General features: G+C 29.9%; 2 protein-coding genes across 2 annotated transcripts; both read left to right on the forward strand.

Moving 5' to 3' along the window:
- The first annotated feature begins 10,631 nt into the window (after positions 1-10,631).
- LOC103486594 (ethylene-responsive transcription factor 8) lies at positions 10,632-11,920 on the forward strand. Its single transcript, XM_008444602.3, has one exon. The coding sequence runs from the start codon at positions 10,768-10,770 to the stop codon at positions 11,401-11,403; it is 636 nt and encodes a 211-aa protein (XP_008442824.1). The 5' UTR covers positions 10,632-10,767; the 3' UTR covers positions 11,404-11,920.
- A 2,920-nt stretch (positions 11,921-14,840) lies between these two features.
- Positions 14,841-17,380, forward strand: LOC103486583 (protein yippee-like At5g53940). The gene is made up of 5 exons (XM_008444590.2): positions 14,841-15,171; positions 15,675-15,718; positions 15,988-16,096; positions 17,014-17,069; positions 17,159-17,380. The coding sequence occupies exons 1-5, from the start codon at positions 15,076-15,078 to the stop codon at positions 17,235-17,237; spliced, it is 384 nt and encodes a 127-aa protein (XP_008442812.1). The 5' UTR covers positions 14,841-15,075; the 3' UTR covers positions 17,238-17,380.
- The last annotated feature ends 3,631 nt before the right edge of the window (positions 17,381-21,011 follow it).

Here is a 21,011-nt window from a genome sequence, read left to right on the forward strand (position 1 = left end):
ATTTTTTAAAAGTTTCCTTACTCCTAATACATTTATTAAAAAAAAGAAACTATTTTGAACACTACCTTATATTTTAAGAATATGGTGTTTAATTAGTCATTTCTTTTGCAGTATAATATATTTGTGGGTCTTATTCTATGGCTGTAGTTATTCGTATCGCATTAAAAGATAGTGTAGTGCAAATACAAGGAATGTAGTCACCAAATAGATAAATAATGATAGACAACAAACTTCTATCAATATAACGCTCCATCCAGAATTTGAATCAAGATCACTTACAACATGCATCCTAGAAAAATTGTCAACCAATATAAAATTGTTTCAAGTTAAACTAAGCACAGTTAACTTAAGTTTCTATCATTAAACTGCTAAAAAGGAAAGTACACGTTACTGATATAGATAATATTTTTTCATTTTTTTTTTTTTTAGTCTTTCTTCAACGTTAGATAACATCAATAGTTTGTTGCTTTGTGTGTGGAAGCCTAATTTGAAGTCAATTTAAATCGTGGAGAAGGTTACATTTCAAATGAATATAAGAGAAGAGGCCATTTTATGGGGCCTCTTTCTTGTTGGGCTTGAATATTGACCTTATTATTAATATGACATATGAGTTTATATATATATACACATATGAGGTATGAGCTATCTTACTTCCATCGGCGGTGACGGGCAAAAGGATATCCATCGGGGGTGCTAAGCTCACAATCCAATATTTCTAGTTTGTCTTCTCCTTCATCAACAGGAAATCAAGACTAAATCAAACACTAGGGTAAGTGATTCAGCCAATAATTCAATCTTCCATTTTCAAGACGGATCAAAAAAATGGTTTTCATATGGGAAATGTGTACAAAATGAGGAACAATAATGGTGTAGTCTTAAGTCTAACATCAAATCGAATGAGAAATTTTATCAGCCTTGAACCCTCCTAGCTACTAACTGATCTTCCATCAATGGGTGATTGGACAGAAATGCATCTTAAACCCTTAATTGCTACTACAAACTTTGTCCAATCTTGTAGCTACTCTTGCACCAGACCATTGCATGACAATTAATTTCACAAGGTTGGAGTGGAAATGTGGCAAATCCCACAAATCACTCAACCTCTCATCATATCATTTTCTTTTTACTCAATAATCCAATTTTATGATTGAAAGAGGAAAACAAACCACTTTTTAAAGATCTTTGGTTGGAGAATTTTTTTTGCTGATTTTCCATATCTAATTTTCAATTCCCTCCTAAAACGATGGGTTTTCTAGTATTTCATCTTCATATATATATATATATATATATATATATATATATATGTATATGTATAAAATTATATTTAGCATTTACTTAATTAATTAATATTAATCTAATAAAATTAAATGTAGCTAAATAAATACAAATATTTATAAAATATAACAAAATTTTAGATCTATTATTCATAGACATTAAGATAGAAGTCTATCAATATTTACAAGTGATATTAATGGATGTGATAGATTTTGATTGTTCATTTTTCATTATTCGTTATAATTTGATCCTTCATTATAAAAAGAATATTTTTAAAATATAACAAATTATTTACAAAATATAATAAAATCAATTGGCTCTCTCTTATCCATTTAAGTTCTTTTATGTTATATTTTGTAGATAGTTTCATTTTTTTGTTTTTTTTTTTGCTATTAGTAACAATTCTCTTTATAAAAATATAATAATTATTGATAACTATTCGCAATAAATTAACTATTTATATTAATTCATAAATTATTAATTTTGCAATAAGATGTAAATAATTTATAATTTTTTTGTTATTATTGAAAAATCTCATTATTATATCTATAAAAAAAAATAGTATCATTTATTAATATATCATATTTATAACCCATTTACCACCTAATTTATATATATTGTTTATTAAAAGATATCTTCTTTATATTATTTGATTAAAATCGAAAGTAACTTTATTAAATATTTTAGTGGGTTCATTTTAATAGTTAAAATTAAAATTAATTCTTAATTACTAAAATTTTATCAATAAATGTTAATTATCAATTAATTAATCAATCCATCAACTACAATTATATTAGATTTTCATATTTAATTTCGTAAATAAAACACAAGAATACTTTTTCATAGAAATTTGATAATATTTTGTATGCAATCAAAACCACGGATTCACGAACATCCTTTATTTCCAAACATTTACAAAACCTTAAATAAAACAATTATGTGAGGCATTTGAAGTAAAGGAGTAGAATAGTGATCAAAAAGCAGTTAATTAAGGAGTTAATAAGATATAAATTTAATATTTTTCGGTAAGATCCAAAGTCGTTCTTATAGCTTCTACTTCTTAATTTTTTTTAAAACTATGTGTTTAGAGTTAGTGTAGCATATTTACAAACTTTATCTCAATGTTAGCAGTGGTTAAAAAACAAGACATTCATTAACTACCATTAATGTAGGTAGAAATTGTATATCTACGAAGAAAGATAATAAATAAATAACCACAATTATTTCACCAATTTAACAATGTTTTAATTAAACTGCTTTAAACCGACAGGAAACAAATTCAAATGTCAAATCTGAAAAAGAAAACAATAATGAAGTAAAAACAAAAGTTAAGTTATTCCCAAAGGTTGTTGTCCATTCCATATGAAATGTAATATTATTCAACCGGCCCAAAAATATGAGTGAACCATACCAAAATTGAAATAATCATGATGAATTAATTATATTAGTAGTCACATATATATATATATATATATATATATATATATATATATATTATTCCAATGAAGGATATTGATTCAAAGTTTCACACATCAGATTACGTATGACGACTTTTGTTGGTTTGTTTGAGAATTGAATAAATTACTAAATCTGTTTTGATATTATTTATCTAATTTTTGTGATGTTGATGAGCAGTAGTAGTTGTTGTCTCAAACTACAAACACACATCTGTCTTCTACTCTTTCTCACGTGTTTGACCATTTTCTCTCATGCAAAGTGGGAACATGACCCTTATAGTTATACCCCTATTTTTCTTTCTTACAAACATCCAAAACAAGAATCTTAAATTTACTCCTCTTTTTTTTTTCTTTTCAAACAAAATCTCTAGCTATCACCATTTGTTTTTTTAGACAGATGTGAAAACATATATGCATGTATTACTCTTTGGTGTAGGAAAATTATTGTTATTATTGTTATTCAACTAATTCTAATAAAAATATAAATTAATTATTGGTAAGATTAAATTTAAACATATAGAATAAATTTTAATAACTATTATTGAAATAAAGTGAGTAAATTTAAGATTTTAAAAAAAAATATCTAAAGACTAGCTACAATTGGGTGCTTAATTATAAAATTAGGATGTGAATAGATCCAAACGAGAGACCATCTTATGTACGAGGAATATAAATATCATTTAAAATTATTTTATTAAAAAAATCACTTAATTGTGCTTAAAATACTTCAATATTATAATTTATGATATAGATATCTAATAGACTTATCAACTTTTGATTTTGTATCCATATATCTATAAAGCTTTTAATTTTATATTTAATAATTTAATTCTGAAATTTTACATAAACACATAATTTAGTTGACTTTGCTTATCTTTTAAAACAGTTCGAATATTGAAAAATTATGATTTATAAAGTTTAAAGATCTATTATATTAATATAAATATGCATGTTTACAAAACTTGTAATTTAATTATTGTTCATATTAGTAAATAATGCGTTGAATATCACATATGAAAATTTTATATAATTTAAACATAAAGAGTATATACATATCTACACATCAACCTGCCCTCCTACTTTTGTTATATACTAAAAAGAAACCTATAAATGAAGGAATATACACAAGCATACTTGTATATAAAAAATAGACAAAATAAAAAAAAATAGAAGAGAATAGAAAAACATAATTTGATTTCTTTTTCACCTCTAACATTTTGTTGTGACTTGTGAACATGTGTGAAAATAAAATAAAAAGAATTTCATATTTAAACCCAAAATTTTGAAAAAGAAAAATTCAAAAGGTTAAAGAGACACAAAAGAGTTAATATGAGATGAGAGAATGTGAATAGTTGAGGTATAGAAGACTAAAGGATAGAGACAGATGTGAATGGATTTATATAAATTTAAATAAAATAATTACTTTAAGAAAAAAATTTAAAATTTTGAGAAAAATTATAATAAGAAGATGAAAAGTCAAAGAAGAGTAACTTCTATCTTCTTGAATATGAAAATTGTCATAGTGACAAAATTACTACCAAAACAATACGAAAAGAAAGCTATAATAAGAAGGTAAAACGAGGTTAAAAAGTTTATCTACTCTCATTCTTTTATATATGTATACTCTTTTATATATAGTATAAAGTATACATATATAAAGATTTATTTGATATAAATGATACTTTTAAAAGAGATTGATATTGCGATGAAAATGTAAGCTGGATTACAAGATTTCAAATGTTCGTAATAATGGAATAAAGTGGCTCCAAGTTGATATTTGCGGCCGCCGAAAAGGAAACAATAATAATATAATATGGACAAAACTTTAAGACCCACAAAGTCAAAGAACCTTCTTTTCTTTTTTTCTTTTAGATTATAATAACGATAGGGGTTAACAATTTAATCATTATACCTTTAAATTATCGAACTTTCAGTTCCTATTATTAAATTTTTGGTTAATGTTTAACAAAAATTTTGAAGTGTAATTGTCATTTCAATCCACGTTTATAATCTTATTTACCTTGGTTCAAGTTGTTTAATCTGTTTCAAAATTGGTTTAATTCAAAACTAAACCATTCAAATCAAGAAAATAAAACAAGATGTGATAAGTTTCAAGTGTGAATGTAGAGATGGTTTTTGCAAGATGACTTTCATTTATTTTTTTGTTCATATAGATTTAAGTTTTCCCACAACCTTAAATTTCACCAAATCGAGAAAAGTGAGTTTAAACCAGAGTTTGGAATGGGAAGCCAAAGTTACGGTACCATATAACAATTCTTTGATCATTATACTGAATTTCTTTTAATTTCATTTTTGCTAGCCTCATTGAATAAAGGTAGAAAGTTATGTTATTAGGATTGAATTCGAATAAATCAAATGAACATCATCAACAACCAACGTCCTGCTGAAAAGATATATGAACGTGAGAAGGCAATAAGAATAATAAAGAGAAGAATAATAAGGTTAATCTTATTTTGGTTGTTAAATTTTGTATCTTATTTTATTTTGGTCCTTAAAATTTTAAAACTGTTTGTTTTAGTCTCTAAACTTTAAAAAAAAACATATTTTGATCTCCGTCGATAAGATTCCGTTAGCTTTGTTACAGAATGGTGAAATGACTTGTATATTTGGATAACTATGATGTAAAATAAGATAATCATTTCTAATAATCTAGGTTTTTAATTTTTAATTAAATGTTAGACGATAAATTTATGTTTTTATCGAAGAACTAAAAAAACCATTGTCTTTTTAAATTTTGATTGTCACCGTTTTGGTGCATTATCATTCAACTTCACTTTCTCAACTCACGTACTAAATGCAATTCATTTGCATATAAAATTTGTAGAGTTTTAAGTTTGGGATATTTTGTAATTCGTGTAGTTTTTTTTTTTCTTTTCCTCTCAATTATTTCTTATTCCTTTTTTTGGACTTTTGTCATTTATTATGAAAATATTTATTTCCAATTTTATAAGTTTATTTTATACAAATGTTATACTCATTTTAATTTCTTAATTTATTTTATCTTGCTATAGGTGTTAAACACGAATATGTCAATGATAAATCATAAGAGTCTATCAACGATAGATTTTGCTATATTTGTAATTTTTTTAAAATATTAATAATATATTTAATTAATTATTATTATGATCGCCGTTAAATTTAGATTGATTTGGACGATTAAATTTATGGGAAAAATAGAAAATTAAGTGAGAGAATTAAGTGAGAGATGTGGAGAAGGGTAGGGTAGGAGGAAATGACGTTTACAAGATATGTGGGGGAAAGAAAGTGAAAGGTCCGAAAACGTACTATACTCTCTCTATATGGTCCATACTCCATAGCACTACCAGTGTGAATACTCAAACCTCTTTTCTTTTTATTTCATTTTTTCTACGAAACTTCTTTTTCTTTCTTAACTTCTATATTTCAATTTTCATTTTTAATCCATATTTATATTTCGTAATCTTATAGTTTACAAATATAAATTCTTTTTTTTTTTCTAAACAAAAGCTTGTGGATAAGGATTATTTTAAACAAAGAGTAACGAGGAAAACTAATGTAAAATTTGTTTAAACAGTAATAATATTCGAAATATATAATTGTTCCAAATCACAGAAACACTGTCGACACTTGGATCAATGGCGTTGGCAAAACCAATCATCCTGACGCGCCTTGGTAGATATTTTCCTCTCCATTTTAATAAATAGTATACGTATAGTATTCCCGCCACCACAACATTATGTCGGGGAATTATATTACTGTCGACGTCGTAGAAAACGACGAGAAAAACAGTTAATCCCAATACTGCAAAAAATCGACTTGAGATATATGCTATTGTCGATCAATATATATCTGGACGATGTCAGCATTTAATTAGCTCTTCCAACACTGTTACTGACGACGAAAATATCGGCAAAAGTAATGCCAACGTCGAAGGAAGTTATATTCTTAACGTAGCAATCCTTGCAGTGACACACCTCTAATTCAAAGTTGAAGGATAGTTTAAAATTTGTATCCATTTCTATACGAACAAGGACAAACAGAGAATAATGAAAAGAGAGGTAGTTCAAAGAAATGTGTCACAAGTATCCTTCAACTTTCAAAAGTTTAAATAAGTATCCTTAAACTTAAAAGAAAATGTGTCAAAATGCTAATACGAATAATATAAATAGAAATCTTTAACGCCTCATTGGATAAATACCTACGAACTTAAAAGAAAGGTCCATTTATTTATACCCTTGCTTCAAAAGAATAAAAAATAAAAAATCTTTTACCATTTATTTTTTCTTCTTCCCCTTTTTGTCTCCTTCTTGTTACATATTAAACTTTTGTTTATCTCATACTTTAAAATATATATATATATATATATATATATATATATATATATATATATATATATATCAAACAACAATAGAAACAGTAAGGAAAAAACTAAACTTATGACTTCTATGTTTTTACAAGAGTACAAATTATGTTTTTACAAAATTACAAATTATGTGTTGAGTGTGCATTTATTTTAAGAAAATTGTATCAGATGACAAAAGAATTTAGAAGAAAGTAATTCATAACACTTTTTTTTATATTGTAAATATAACAAGTAATTAAATATATTAGACTATCATAAGTTTATCAAAGGACTATTAAATGATTATTCACTCTTAAATTTGCTTCTTTTTTGAAATTTAAAAGTATAGCATAAAGCTTATAAATGTTTTTGCCTATCTTTGCACATGCTTCTTTATTTTGTTTGATTACTTATAGTTTCAATGGTTTTGGTAGATTTTAAGAGATTTTTTTTTTTTTTTTTTTTTTTTTTTTTGAGTTGTATAGGATTTTATTCGTTTTTAACCTAAGTTATGGTTTATATTTTATTGTGAAAAAATAGAAGTAAAAATTGAACAATGAGAAAAAATAAATAAAAGCATTAATAGTTAGACAACAAAAGTATTTTTTTCAATTTTCAAAATTTTTGAAATAAAACAAAAATAATTTCCCTCCAAAACTAATTGAAAGAATATATTTAAGCTATTTTTTAAAGTTCAAAAATATTTTTTAGCAAAACTAAAATCTACTATGTTAAACTTTAATTTAATATTGTATTTTAATTCTATATAACCTTCTACAAGTTTTCAAGAAAAATATATTTAAAAATATTTGGAATAAATTATAAAAGCAAATGTATGTTACAAAAATGATATAAGGTTTGACACTCCAAGTCGTTGAAAGTATTAATATATACAATGTTGATATACACATAGATCAATCTTTATTTATGTACAAAAGTTGATTATATATTAAAGTTAATAAATTTGTGGTGACAGTTTTTTTTATCCTTATTTATTCTAAAAAAACTTAAGTTATGTAGATGATAAAAGATTGATACAACTAGTTTAGGAGGAATCGTTACGAATAACATACAATTTTTTTTTTCAAAACATAGTAAAATTTCAAATGGATTATAGAAATTTTGATGGATTTTACTATATTTTGTAAATAGTTTCAATATTTTGAAATTTTTTAAAATGCGATTTATTTTGATTAATTAGAGAAATTTTCTTAAAAAAGAAAAATTTGTCTACCGATGTCTATTGGCTCTTTCTGCAGTCCACCATGTTGTTTAACTTGAAGAGTATGAATTGCTAATTTAAGTGTGATTTTTACAATTTACCCATGTTAGAATGAAGAAAACTTTGTGACATTAACAACTTTAGTCCATTAAATATCGTTAAAATATTGTTCATATACTTATATTATAAATTAGATGGAACAAGAAGTTGGTTATGTTATTATAGTTTTTTATTAAGAAGGTCTCGAACTTCTACGTGGGTTCAAGATCAATCTCAATTAACTGTGGATTAAGGGGCAGGTACATATTCGTAAAAAAAATGCATCCTATACTTAAAAAACAAATCAATAATCATCACCACACATCAAAAAACATATAGGGGGAGACCTGAGACAAAAAAAAAAAAAAAGGCAGTAGGAAAGGAAGAAAAATAAGTGAAAAAGGAGAAAATACAATGTAAAAAAGTGGAAAAAGAAAATATCAACATAAAAGACAAGAAAATAAAAAGAAAAAAGAAGAAGAGTAATAACGTAGTCATGATTATTAATTTGGTTTTTAGCGGAGGATGATACCAAAAAGTATGTATATTATCTGTCATATTCCTAGATTATAATAATTTGTATTTAGATAATAAATTATTTTAATATGAAAAGAAAATAATAAAAATCGTTACAAACATAAAATATATATAATATTAAAAACGATAACAAATAATAAATATCGTAATAACATAAGAATTAATAAGAATGCAAAATATTATTTATTATAAGCATAGTTATTATGAAATGGAATAGAATAATGTGATAAAAAGATTATTATTAATTATTAACATTTGAGGATGAAAAGTTAGAAACGTGTTTGTGGATAAAATAAACAAACCAAACCCACTATGGTCGTGTTATCAATTATGATTGCTCCTATTTGTAAAAGGGGAAGGGTTTATTTTCTTACTCTATTTTAATTAAACTATATTTAATGTATAGATTCTACATATTAGAACCCAACCATGATCCATTATTATTCTTCTAAATTTATCACCCATTGTTTCATCAAAATAATATAAAATATATGTTTGTTTCGACTCATATAGTATCTTCTTCATCAATGTCAATACTGGATGAATATTTTAAAAAATAATTAACTAAAATTTAGATTTTAAATTTTAAAATTATATTCGTAGAGATTGTTTTTAAATTTAGTAAAATAAAGTTTATAGATCTATCACAAATAGTGGTGATAATTTGAACCGTTAAGCAATTTTATTCGAATGTTTATAGTTCTTAAATTATTAAAATTGGATTTTATGCGTAGTAAAACTCCATCCTAATATCTTAGTGCAGAAGGCCAGTTACAACCACTTGTTGCATATGTGGTAAGGCCTCCTTCAAAAAAGATTTGTTGTATGTCAAAACCTTAATAAAGTTGTTCATTTTGCATTTATTAACCTACATGAAATTAAATTGTAAGCTTACTAACAATAGGAGGAGATTAGGAATGTAAATGAATGTATTGATGAAGAAAGCTGAAAAAACATAGACATTTGTGGTAAGTTTAAACAAAAAACATCACATACATTAATCCAAGTCAAACACAAAAATGAAATTTCAAAGATTTACAAAAGGTTGGACATGGATGGAAGGAGTAAAGTGATAATAAACCAAAGTTAAAAATGATTGATTGAATTAGAAAAGTGAAAAAGTATAAAAGATGAAAATTAGAAGGAAGAGAGATTTAGAAATGTAGTAATGATTCAATGTAAAGTAAAGTAAAAGAAAACAAAAGAGTTGGAAGGGGAAGGTGGGATGAAGGAGCGTGGGAGGGGGGTGATGGAGAAATTGGAAGGTAACTGGGAAGACAGTGATGGTGAGAGTAGGAAACCCTCGTAGGATTGTGTCGCGTGGGGTTACATTATAAACGGAGCCACGCGTCAACGCTTGGTCGGTACTACGTTGCTGGGTCCCTCCATCCTAAACGCGGGGACCCAATAGCAATCAACCAAACCCCCAACCATTTTCTTTTCATTTGTTTTCTTAATACAATTACACAACTTTATCTCTTCATAAATTATTATTTGAGTGAGATTATATATTTTTATTATTGTCAAATCATAAATTCCGAAATTACCCTCGACATGGGGCAACTTCCATTGCATGGGGGGGTGCTTCCAGTATTGAATACCAACCGTTGGATAACACGACAAAAACCTAGATGATGTTTCGAAATCCATGACGCGGTTAGCTTGTTACACGACACGTAGCATGGGGACACAATCCCCATCCCATCCTATCCTCAGCAGTCAAAATCCCTCGTTTTGACTATGCAATTTATAATTAAAATTTTTTAAAATTCTCTAAATTCCAAAAAATTCTTTTCTATAAATCCCCAATTCCTTCCCTTCCCATTTCCTCTATAATCAACATACAATCAATCCATCGCATTACCGTTTTCTCCCAATACTCACAATAATTTACTATGGCGCCGAGAGACAAGGTTAAGGCGGCTTCGGCGGCGGTGACGGCGTCGTCCGGGTCTAAGGACATGGAGGTGCATTTTAGAGGGGTGAGGAAGAGGCCATGGGGGAGATACGCGGCGGAGATTAGAGATCCGGCGAAGAAAAGCCGTGTGTGGTTAGGCACATTTGACACGGCGGAGGAAGCGGCGAGGGCTTACGACGCCGCCGCACGCAAATTCCGTGGCGCCAAGGCTAAAACTAATTTTCCCCTTCCGCCTACCGTCAACGATCTTAATCTGAGTCCTAGCCGGAGTAGTACCGTCGAATCTTCCAGCCGGGACCCCACTGATTTTGACCTTAATCAGGATGCCTCTGGATCTAGGCCGCCGTTTCCTTCCCAACAGCATCAATTCGGAGGAGGGATTTTCCCTCAGCAATCCAATCAATTTCGGTTCTTGGATCATCCCATTTTCCGGAACGGAACGGAATCCGGTGTGATTTACGATCGGCACCGTGTAAAGGCGGTGGTCCAGTGCGGCGGAGTTCAAAGTGACTCAGATTCATCCTCTGTTATTAATCTGAACCAAAATGATGACCACAAATCAAGACCCGCTCTAGATCTCGATCTCAATTTCCCTCCACCGGACTCCGCTTAGGTTTTGATTATCCATGTCCATGAATTTTCTTTTTTTAATTCTCTCCATGTAAATTAATACACGTGTACTAGAAAGAAAAAAACAAAAACAAAAACGAAGGAGTTTCCGGGAATTGATTGGTTGGGTTGGGTTTCTGTTATGGATATATGTGAGGGTGAAGGAAGGCTGCAGCCCAGATCGTCGTGGCGGAGCGAACGATTATTCGAGGCGGGAGAAAGAGATAAATATTTAGATGCACACATCCAATTGGGGAGAAAAATTTAGAAATATTTCTATACAATTTTGTCTTGTTAGAAAAAGAAAAATATGAATGTAGTTTAAAATGTTTAGCAATTTTTTTGAGATTTCATATGTACTCTCTTTTGACATGGGTTGGATTTCTACATGTCGTTTTCTGTCTGATTTATCGTTTCTCTCCTAAACTCGTTCTTCATCATAGTGTTGTGTTGTGTGTCGTTTCTTTATTTTCTAAGGAAATGACAATTTGTGGAATTTTTATTTTGTCTTTCCATTTCAATCTGTCTTTACTTCTTTTTTTCTTTTCCTTCACTTCTGTTTGTTATTTAATAAAAGTTTGGCGGCCCACAGAAATCCCCTCGTTTCTTTTGCCTTTTTGTTTTGTTTCGTTAAATTATAAATTTCCGAAAATTTTGAAAGTTGTTAAAATAATTAATTCAACATCTATGGTTCGGACTTTTGGATTTTGCTTGTGTTGGAGCTTGAGCCATTTGGAACCATAGTAACAAAATAACATGAAATGGTCCTAATTTATCTTCGATGGTCTTAATTCAAGTGTAAATGGGTTGTCCATTATCTCCTACGAGTTAATCACAGGAAAATGAAATCTTTACGTAAGAGCGTATATTTTAGTTATATACTATTTTAATTTGATAAGAGAATGGTAAATCTTACGACAAACAAGAAGTTTTGAAACCATTCTCATTATAGCTAATTGAAGATTTTTAAATGGTAATTAGTGTAACAAGATATGACTACTATAATCTAAGATAATCCTCGTTTGAAACAGTCCATATAAAATGGTTTGCAGCTTCCCAATATGAAAATTTGCTTAAAGATTTTCAAAATTCAAACCTTTTCTTGTTCTCAGTGTTGTAACGTGTAGAGAGATTTGAGTACTTCGACTTAATCCCTTGCTCGCCAGGAGGGTTTTGTGTGCAATTTGTTTGATCTGTCTTCTTTTTTCTTTTTGTTTTTGAAACTCTTGTAAGCATGATATATTTATTTTTCATTAATTGTTTGGTAAAGTTTAGAGATTAAATTTACAAGGAGCAATTATGAATATATGACAGGTTTGACCAGTAGATTTGTCGTCTTATTTTGTATGAAAACAAACCAGTTTGGTGTTGAGAATGAGGTAAGAGAATTATGTTCCGTTTTTCATGGACACACTTCGTGGAAATCTCTTTCCCCCAAGAAAATAATTTTAAGGGGAAAAAAAAAGGAATTTCAGTTGGAGATAAAGACAAAGGAATTAATTAAGTCACTATAAAATATTATTTAAAAGCAAAAAACTGTAGAAATGGAGGCTATAAATTTATGTGCCTTTTTAACCAAAATTTTCTTAATGTCTTCCCTTTTACGGATTTTTCTTTAGCATCAAAGAAACTAAACCTTTGTCTACTAGTGGGGAGCCAAAAATTTTGTGTATGGAACACTATACCTAAATAAAATTGAAAAAAAATTGATGAAGAAATGTAAAACCATGTGCTAATTGATTTGATACATGACGACGATAATTGTAATATACGAATTTTTATATTTTGAAATCGATTTGTGGTAATAACTCGGATATTATAATTATAATAAAAAATCTTAATTCTTAGACTAGGATCGAAAATAAAGTTAAGCTATTTGTTTTTGTTTGAAGATTTGACTTTTTAATTTCTAGTCTCTATGTTGAATTAGACTTGATTCAACAAAAATATTCACAATAAAAGTGTTAAAATATATCACCTTAAATATTAATATATTGCGTAGATTTAAAAGTACCAAAACTAGAAAGCGTAAGAATAATTAGGAATTTACTTGGTAATGGTTTGATACTCAACGAGAATATAAAAAAATACATAGAAAAAAGAGAGTAAATGTTTAGCTATTCAACAGAATGTTTGTTGAAAGTTGAGATTGAAAATTATTTACTAGACTTATTTGAGGAAGAAAAAACTTTTATCCTGTGCTTTTTTTTTAAGGACAAGCAATTAAATCAATTTTATGGTGGAACGAGGTTGCAGGTTGGAAGAGGATTTATTTTTCAAGAGGGGGAAGGGAGAGGTGCTTATTAAGGCGGTTGTGGAAGAAGCTTTGTTCGTCAAAAGATAGTGGAGGTTTGGGGTTTTAATCAAGCTCTTCTAGCGAAAGAAGGGGTAAAACTTCTTCAAAAGCCTAGTTCTATGGTAGGAAGGGTGTTTAAGGGAAAATATTTGCCAACAACGGATGTTCTAGAGGCATCAATGGGACATTGTTTGGCAGAGTCTTATGTGGGGCAGAGAGCTCTTGTTGAAAGGAATTCGACGTAGAATTGGTATTGGTGAAGCTAGGAAAGTGTTTAAGTCGCCTTGGTTAACGAGGCGTTCCGTTACATCTCAATGGGAAGGAGGGGAAGAGTGGCGTGTTTGTGTCCTTATTGGTGGTATTGGATGTTGGAATGTAGCGCTTATCAAAAAATTATTTTGGGAGGTTGATGCTGACTGCATTTTATCTACATCAGCAAAATTGGTGTGTGGAATCAAACTCGACTCAGGACAACTCGAAAAAGGTGGTGGAATTGAGTTGTTTAGTTGGAAGATTTTTCACAATATTCTTCCAACTAGTCTGAATCTCAACAAGCGAGACATATTGATGCTCTGCCATGTTGGTGGTGTTGTGCAGAATTTTCATGGCAGATTGATGTTGGCTTTTTCAAAAAAAATTGAGATGGAGATGGATGTGTTCTTTGCTGAGACTTTTTCTCTTCTACATGGTTTAAAATTGGATTTTGATAGATGTTACATTAACTTATAAAGTGGAATCTGATTCCCAATCTCTTGTTAGGGCTGTTAATTCTAAAACTTCATTAAATTATTCTCATGGTGTTACTTTGGGTGAGATTGTAGATTGGTTTCTTTATTCTCAGTTTTTGGACATTGACTATGTTCACGGATCTACAAATTTGATCATCCATTTCTTGGTGAGTCATCAAAGGACACCAATTTTATTTATCAATGAAGTTCCTTTCCCTTTCAAGACAAAATAAATCAAAGTTTCTCTTTCAAGTACATTGATTAAATTAAAATAAAAAAATAATTTTAATAAATAAAAATTTTAAGAATAATAATTAAACACATTACAATATTTTTAAAAAATTATAAATTTAATAAATATGTTTGATGGACTCTCATCAATTATAATATTGTGCTCGTAATTGAATGGGCCGAAGCCCATAATTAAAAGAGAGGGAGAAGAAAGGAAGAAGCGGTAACGAGCGGTTGCCGTGGTTGAAAGAAAACGGAAACGGCTACTGGCATCTCAAAAAACTGACTACGCATGAGAAAAGGCTTCAAGTTCGTTATTTTGATTATGATTATCTCTTAGACGGAGAGAAGAGGAGAGGAATGAATTTTGTTTCTGTGAGAGCTTAGTTTAGGTTCTCAATTTGGGATTTCTAGGGTTTTAATGGGTAGGATTTTTCTCGTTGAATTGGAAGGCAGGTCCTACAGATGCCGCTTCTGTAACAACAATGTTGCTCTTGCCGATGACGTCCTCTCTCGAGTAATTTCATCTCTTCACCTCTTTCCCTTCTTTATTTCCCCTCCCAAGTCTCCCATACATCCTACAATTTTCTTTCTTCAATTTCCACCCGCAACTGGACTTTATTTACTCCTTTCGAATTATAGGTTTGGATTGATTTTCCTTGTATTAGCGTATGGGTTGTTGATTTAATTGATATTTCGTTCGTACTTTATTCCAATTTTTCCGTTTTGGCCGAGTATTGTTAATTGGAATGTCAAAGCTTGTGTTGGTTGCATGGTTAATTTGTCTGTTGTCACTACTTGGCGGTAAACTGATGCTACCAAGTCTTAAATGCTAAATTGGAATTATAGTTCCCATGATATTACGATTGATTTCGTATTAAATCTTTGAGATTGTTAGCGGATGGTTGATCTTAACGCTTTATTGTCATAATGTTGTATTTGTAGCTCTCTTTTTTGGCATAATTCTATCGACTCACTTGCCCATTTTGATGAATTTTTATGGTTCTGTTATTCTCCCAGACTTTCAATTGCAGCCAAGGGAGGGCGTATCTTTTCAGCAATGTGTGAGTGTCCCTTTTTATTTTATTTTCATGTGCAGCTTTAACATCTACTTTTTAAATGTCTTGTGATAGTTCGGGCTTTTACTATCTCTTTTTAAGCAGGCTTCATAATTAAAAAATTACAATAATTGTTAGTTATCCTCAAGATTTTCATTTCTCCTCTTTTCTTGTGCCTTTCTGATACAATAATCGAATTCAATGACCTTTTTGATCTGTTTCTGACCTCAAGTCTACAATTTAACATATATTGAAATATTTGTACCTTTTGCCAGAGTGAATATAACATCTGGACCCAAGGAGGAGAGGTTGATGCTTTCTGGTATGCACATTGTGGAAGATATCTTTTGTTGCATTTGCGGACAAATTCTTGGATGGAAATATGTAATTTTTCTCCACTCACTGTCTTTGCAAAGTGATTTGGTTTCCACCATCTTTAATAGAACTGATGACTGTTCAGTAGTTGGAATCATCACGAACTTGCTCAACTGTCAAAGGAGGGAGTTATAACTTGTACATTTAATTTTGCGGTTGTGTTATCAACTCTCTATTCCACGCATGTGTCAACTTTCAAATTATAAGATTAAGACAATCCACTGGAACTAGTTCTGGTGAGCAGAAGTTGGTAGATGGGTAAGGGAGGGAGGGAGGGATAAATCTCTTGGAAGGAGCCGGCACATGCATAGCTCAGCTTTTAAATCCGTTTTTAGAATAATTTGTAGCCTAAGACGAGCTAAGAGAGGGGGGGTGCCTTCACTCAACTTCTATTTTCCTAATTCTGAATAAGGAAAAGCATAACAGACAAACTACTGAATTCATGCTTAGTGCATATGTAATATTCATTTCTGAGGACATATAGAACAACAATAGACGTAATAAAATTATCACAAATAGATGTAAATGCCATAAAGAAGGCAAGGTACAACACTCTTGTTTCCTGGCTGGTTGGTTGGTTGGCTGTCTGCTATCTCAACTTGAGCAGCTAAATAGGCAGGTTCAGATTTAACCAGCAGTTAATATGCTGAGTTTGAAAGAAAAAAAAAATCTACCTTTCTATTGTTAGCCACTACCCGACAGGGTTAGTTGAAAGCTTCTCCAATATATGCATGGGTATGCATGTGATAATACCTTTCATCTGCTTGAAATTCTGAAATGACATTAAACTAGAGTTGAAAATGGTGTAGTTTATTATGGTTTGTATCTGAAAACTTTTGTGGGTTTTTGTTTTAATGAATGAATTTTCTGTTGACTTATTGACTGGAGTATTAGTTTGGTAGATTGATTTTGCTGCATTTCAATAGGTAACTACACACGACAAATATCAAAAGTACAAGGAGGGGAAGTTTGTTCTTGAGAGGTACACGGACATCTTCCTCATCTTTTCAAATACCACAAAGTTTTCTGTAAATATATGATTAGTCCTCAGTTTATTTATACCTCTAACAGATGGAGAATAGTTGAGGAGATGATGGAAGACTTAAACGGAGATGCTCATCCTGGTTCAAGCGATATGGAAAATCCTTAGTGAGTTTCTGCCATATTCTCTCAGAATAAGGAAATTGAAGCGTACATGTCAAAAGTGTTGTATGTAGAAACAATTCTAGAGGCTGTAGAACTACTATTGAAATGGATGACCATAATCTATAATATCATAAGCTTATTCTAGAATGGTGTCTTGAATGCTCTATTCTCTCTCCCCTCCTACAATCCCTCTTCATACAGTACTAAGAACATCTTTGTAGATAGCTCATGGAAACAACAAAGATAAGTTTGTTTCTAATTTATTAAAAATGTATGTTTCACAATCCCATTTGTAAAAAAACAGTATATGAACTCATTCTTATATACCAAACAACAAATCTAACTCTACTTTTTCTCATGCTTTGTATTGTGTAAAGTAGATAAACATTACAAGAAAAGGAGAAAAAGGAACTAGAAGGAAGTATTATGGTTTAATTATAATATTTGTGTTGATTGGTATTGTTAGAAAATCAGTGAGAAACCAAAAGGGGCAGCCATTGGAAAAGGAAAAGGAAAAGGAAAAGGCTCCTGCCATAAGTTGGTTTTGCTGTAGAAGCTGATGATTAGGTTTATGGAGGGGCCAGAGATGGCCCACAGGGGCTGTTATTGCCTGGAATTTGACGTGCAGAGCCGTAGTATTGAGTAATAATATATAAAGACAAAGAAGATGCAAAAGGGGCCGCCGCATTGAGCCGTCTTGGTTGCTTGGCTGTTCGGCAAACCCCCGCCGTACACCACGAGTGGGACTGTGGCCGGCTTCTCATTTAAAGCTTTATTGGTAAAAAGAAAAAAAAGGGGGAATGAATTTATGGCATAAAATGAATGTTCAATGTGTCTTCACTTCTGTCCTTTTCTCTTTCTTTAAATATGAGATGACTAAAATCTTTCCATATTCCAGAATAGAATTCTATATGATCATGTTGACAAAGTCTAGAAGATACTTAGACCTCTAAAGTCCTAATATAGATGGATAGTGATGATTTGGATTTATGCTGTGTTGAAATTAAGAGCATGTATTCAAAGTTAGACAATATCACCATATTTGACCAACAGAATCCCCATTGGATGTCAATTTTTGTATGAAGCATTGAATTGTAGACATAAAAAGAAGAATTGAGTTTTGGTTGGTTGGGTTCAATGTATTAGAGGGGATAATGATGAGTCAAAGGAGTAAATTCATTATTTAGGTGTCACCATCTTATTACAAAAATTTCCAATTTTATTCCCTCAAAACCTTCTCTCCCTATTCTTTATCTTTTCTTCTTCTTCTTCTTCTTTCATTATTATTAGTTCATTTAGCATTATACGATGGAACTAAAGTGTGAAATTTTGGCTTTTTCTAGTCACATGCTGGTGGGGCACATTTTTTATTCTCTAAGTTCATTTTCACACACTTCTTCTACAAAACACAATACTTGAATTGTTAGTAAAATTCTCGCTTTAATTCTGAAGTTCATATAAAAGTAAAAAACGAATTAATGTATTGTTAATAAGTTCAATTTTCAAAACATAAAAGACAAAAATGGAAGAGAGGGTCTGAATAATATTATTTAACTTCGAAATGGGCTTTTAACTAGGTTGTTGGTGTTTGGATCTTGTTTGCTTTGAGTTGCAACTCGGATGCTTAGTGATCTTGACCTCTAATTCGTTAGTCGTTCTCTTATGGTTTCGTCTCAATGGTAAGTAATATATCCTTTTTGGTCGTTCCATTAGTTTCGATTTAATCTATCATTTAAGGAGTAAAAACCCCAATTATTTGGTATTGGAATAATTGTGTTTGAGTTGATTGTTATAAGATATAAAAAGAGATAAATAGGTATTTGAGGTAAGTAGGTAAAACACAAATTGAAAATGGCCAGTAAATTTTTACTACCTGCATGATTGACTAAATTGAAATTTACCTGAGGAATCAATTAAAAAATTTTAAAACCATATATATATATTAAAAGAAAAAAAAAAGAACAAATCGAAATGAATAATAATATCTCTCAAACTGAATAGGTTTTGGAAGAAAGTCAATGCTTAGAAAAAAAAGAAGAAGAAGAAGAAGAAGAAGAAGAAGAAGAAATGAGAGTTAAGATATGGATTTGTTATTTAATTTTGTTAAAAGGATAAGTTAAAAATAGATAAATAGAGAGAATAGAAAGAGGACGTTAGAGACAAGATGACGGAGTTTAAGCGGGAAGTGTCTGAAAAAACAAAAACAAAAAACATATTTAGAGCATTTAAAGCGGCGTGTTTGGTTGTGTGGCGACGTTAAGCCGCCGTGACGTCTCTGCTACCGACAGCCTCACTCCTCAGTAGAGTAGGGACCGCTCTCCACCCCCTACCCCCACCCCCTACTGGGCCCCACTCAGCCCCCCCCCCCCCCCCCCCCCCCCCCACTAATAAAATAAATAAATAAATAAAACACTTTCTTCTTCTTTGGCCTTAGGGAGAAAAAAAGAAAAAGAAAAGAAAGAAAGAAGCCAATAATGAATTATATTTTATATTAAACTAAAGGAGAAATGAAAAGACATAATAATTATATTAAAAGGGGAAAATAATAAAAGAAAAAAAAGAAAAAAGAAGAAGAAGAAGAAGAAGGGGTGGGACCACGTGGCGGTTTGAAGTAAGGAAGAAAAAGAAAGAGAGGTTGAAATGACGGCTGGGCAAAGTGCAGCTCTGCCCACTTCTTTTCTTTTCTATTTTTCTATGATGATGACGCCATATATATATATATATATATATATATTATTTATTTATTTATTTACTAATTTATTAATTTATTAAATATTTTTGGGGAATTGGGTTTTTTATTTTAATTTGAAAGTTATTGTTTATGGGGCTTTCCTTTGCTTTCTCTGTTCTCATACTGCTTTTCAGTTCTTAATATTTTACACACACACACAAACACACACACTAACACTAACACTAACACTAACACACACCCTCTCCCTTTCTTCTACCTTTTTCAAATCTTCTTCTATTCTAATATTCTTATCAAATATAATTTCACCCCTTTTTTCCTTTTTTTATTTCCTTTAGATCTATAAAAATTACACATGACCACCAACTACTACTTTTAAAATTTCATCTAAAATACACACAGGAAATACCATATCATATGTATATATAGAAAAAGAATACTTTTTAGAAGATTTCAGAGTGGTAAAAGTACAAACATCTTTTAATCAATTTTCTTTTTCCAAATAACAACTATAATTTTTAATAAAAACATTAGACTAACCAAATAGTCTCATGCTTTTTAAAAGTTTGTCACATTTTAATCGTTTTAATTTTCATATTCAAACTCTACAATTTTATGCTTTTTTAGTAAATTTTAAATTTAATATCAAGTTAAGTTTTTAAAAATCGTTCAAAATATTTATAAATAAACTACTATCTAGGTCTATTACAACATATATAAATAGTGGTATGTTGCGGTCTATCGTTAATAAAAAGGTAAAATTCTAATATACTTATAATATTTTAAATTGTTTTGCTTTATTTACAAATATCTGGTCAAAATGGTTTAAATATTAACAATTACTATGTTTTGGAAATTAAAAATGAGAAAGAAGAAATGAAATGTATTTAATTGTAAAAAGATGGAAATGTGGTTTGGAAATGGAGGCAGTGATTAGTAATATTTGATTGATAAAGTTAGGTTTGTGTGTATCCAATGCATTTCCATATAAGTGAGAAAGTTTGATTCATTTAACCAATTGAGAAGTTGATGTTTGATTATTCAATGAACGTATTATCTAACAGCCAAAACCCGCCGTCCGGGGGGGCC

This window comes from Cucumis melo, chromosome 12, assembly GCF_025177605.1.
Source record: "Cucumis melo cultivar AY chromosome 12, USDA_Cmelo_AY_1.0, whole genome shotgun sequence".
NCBI lineage: Eukaryota > Viridiplantae > Streptophyta > Magnoliopsida > Cucurbitales > Cucurbitaceae > Cucumis > Cucumis melo.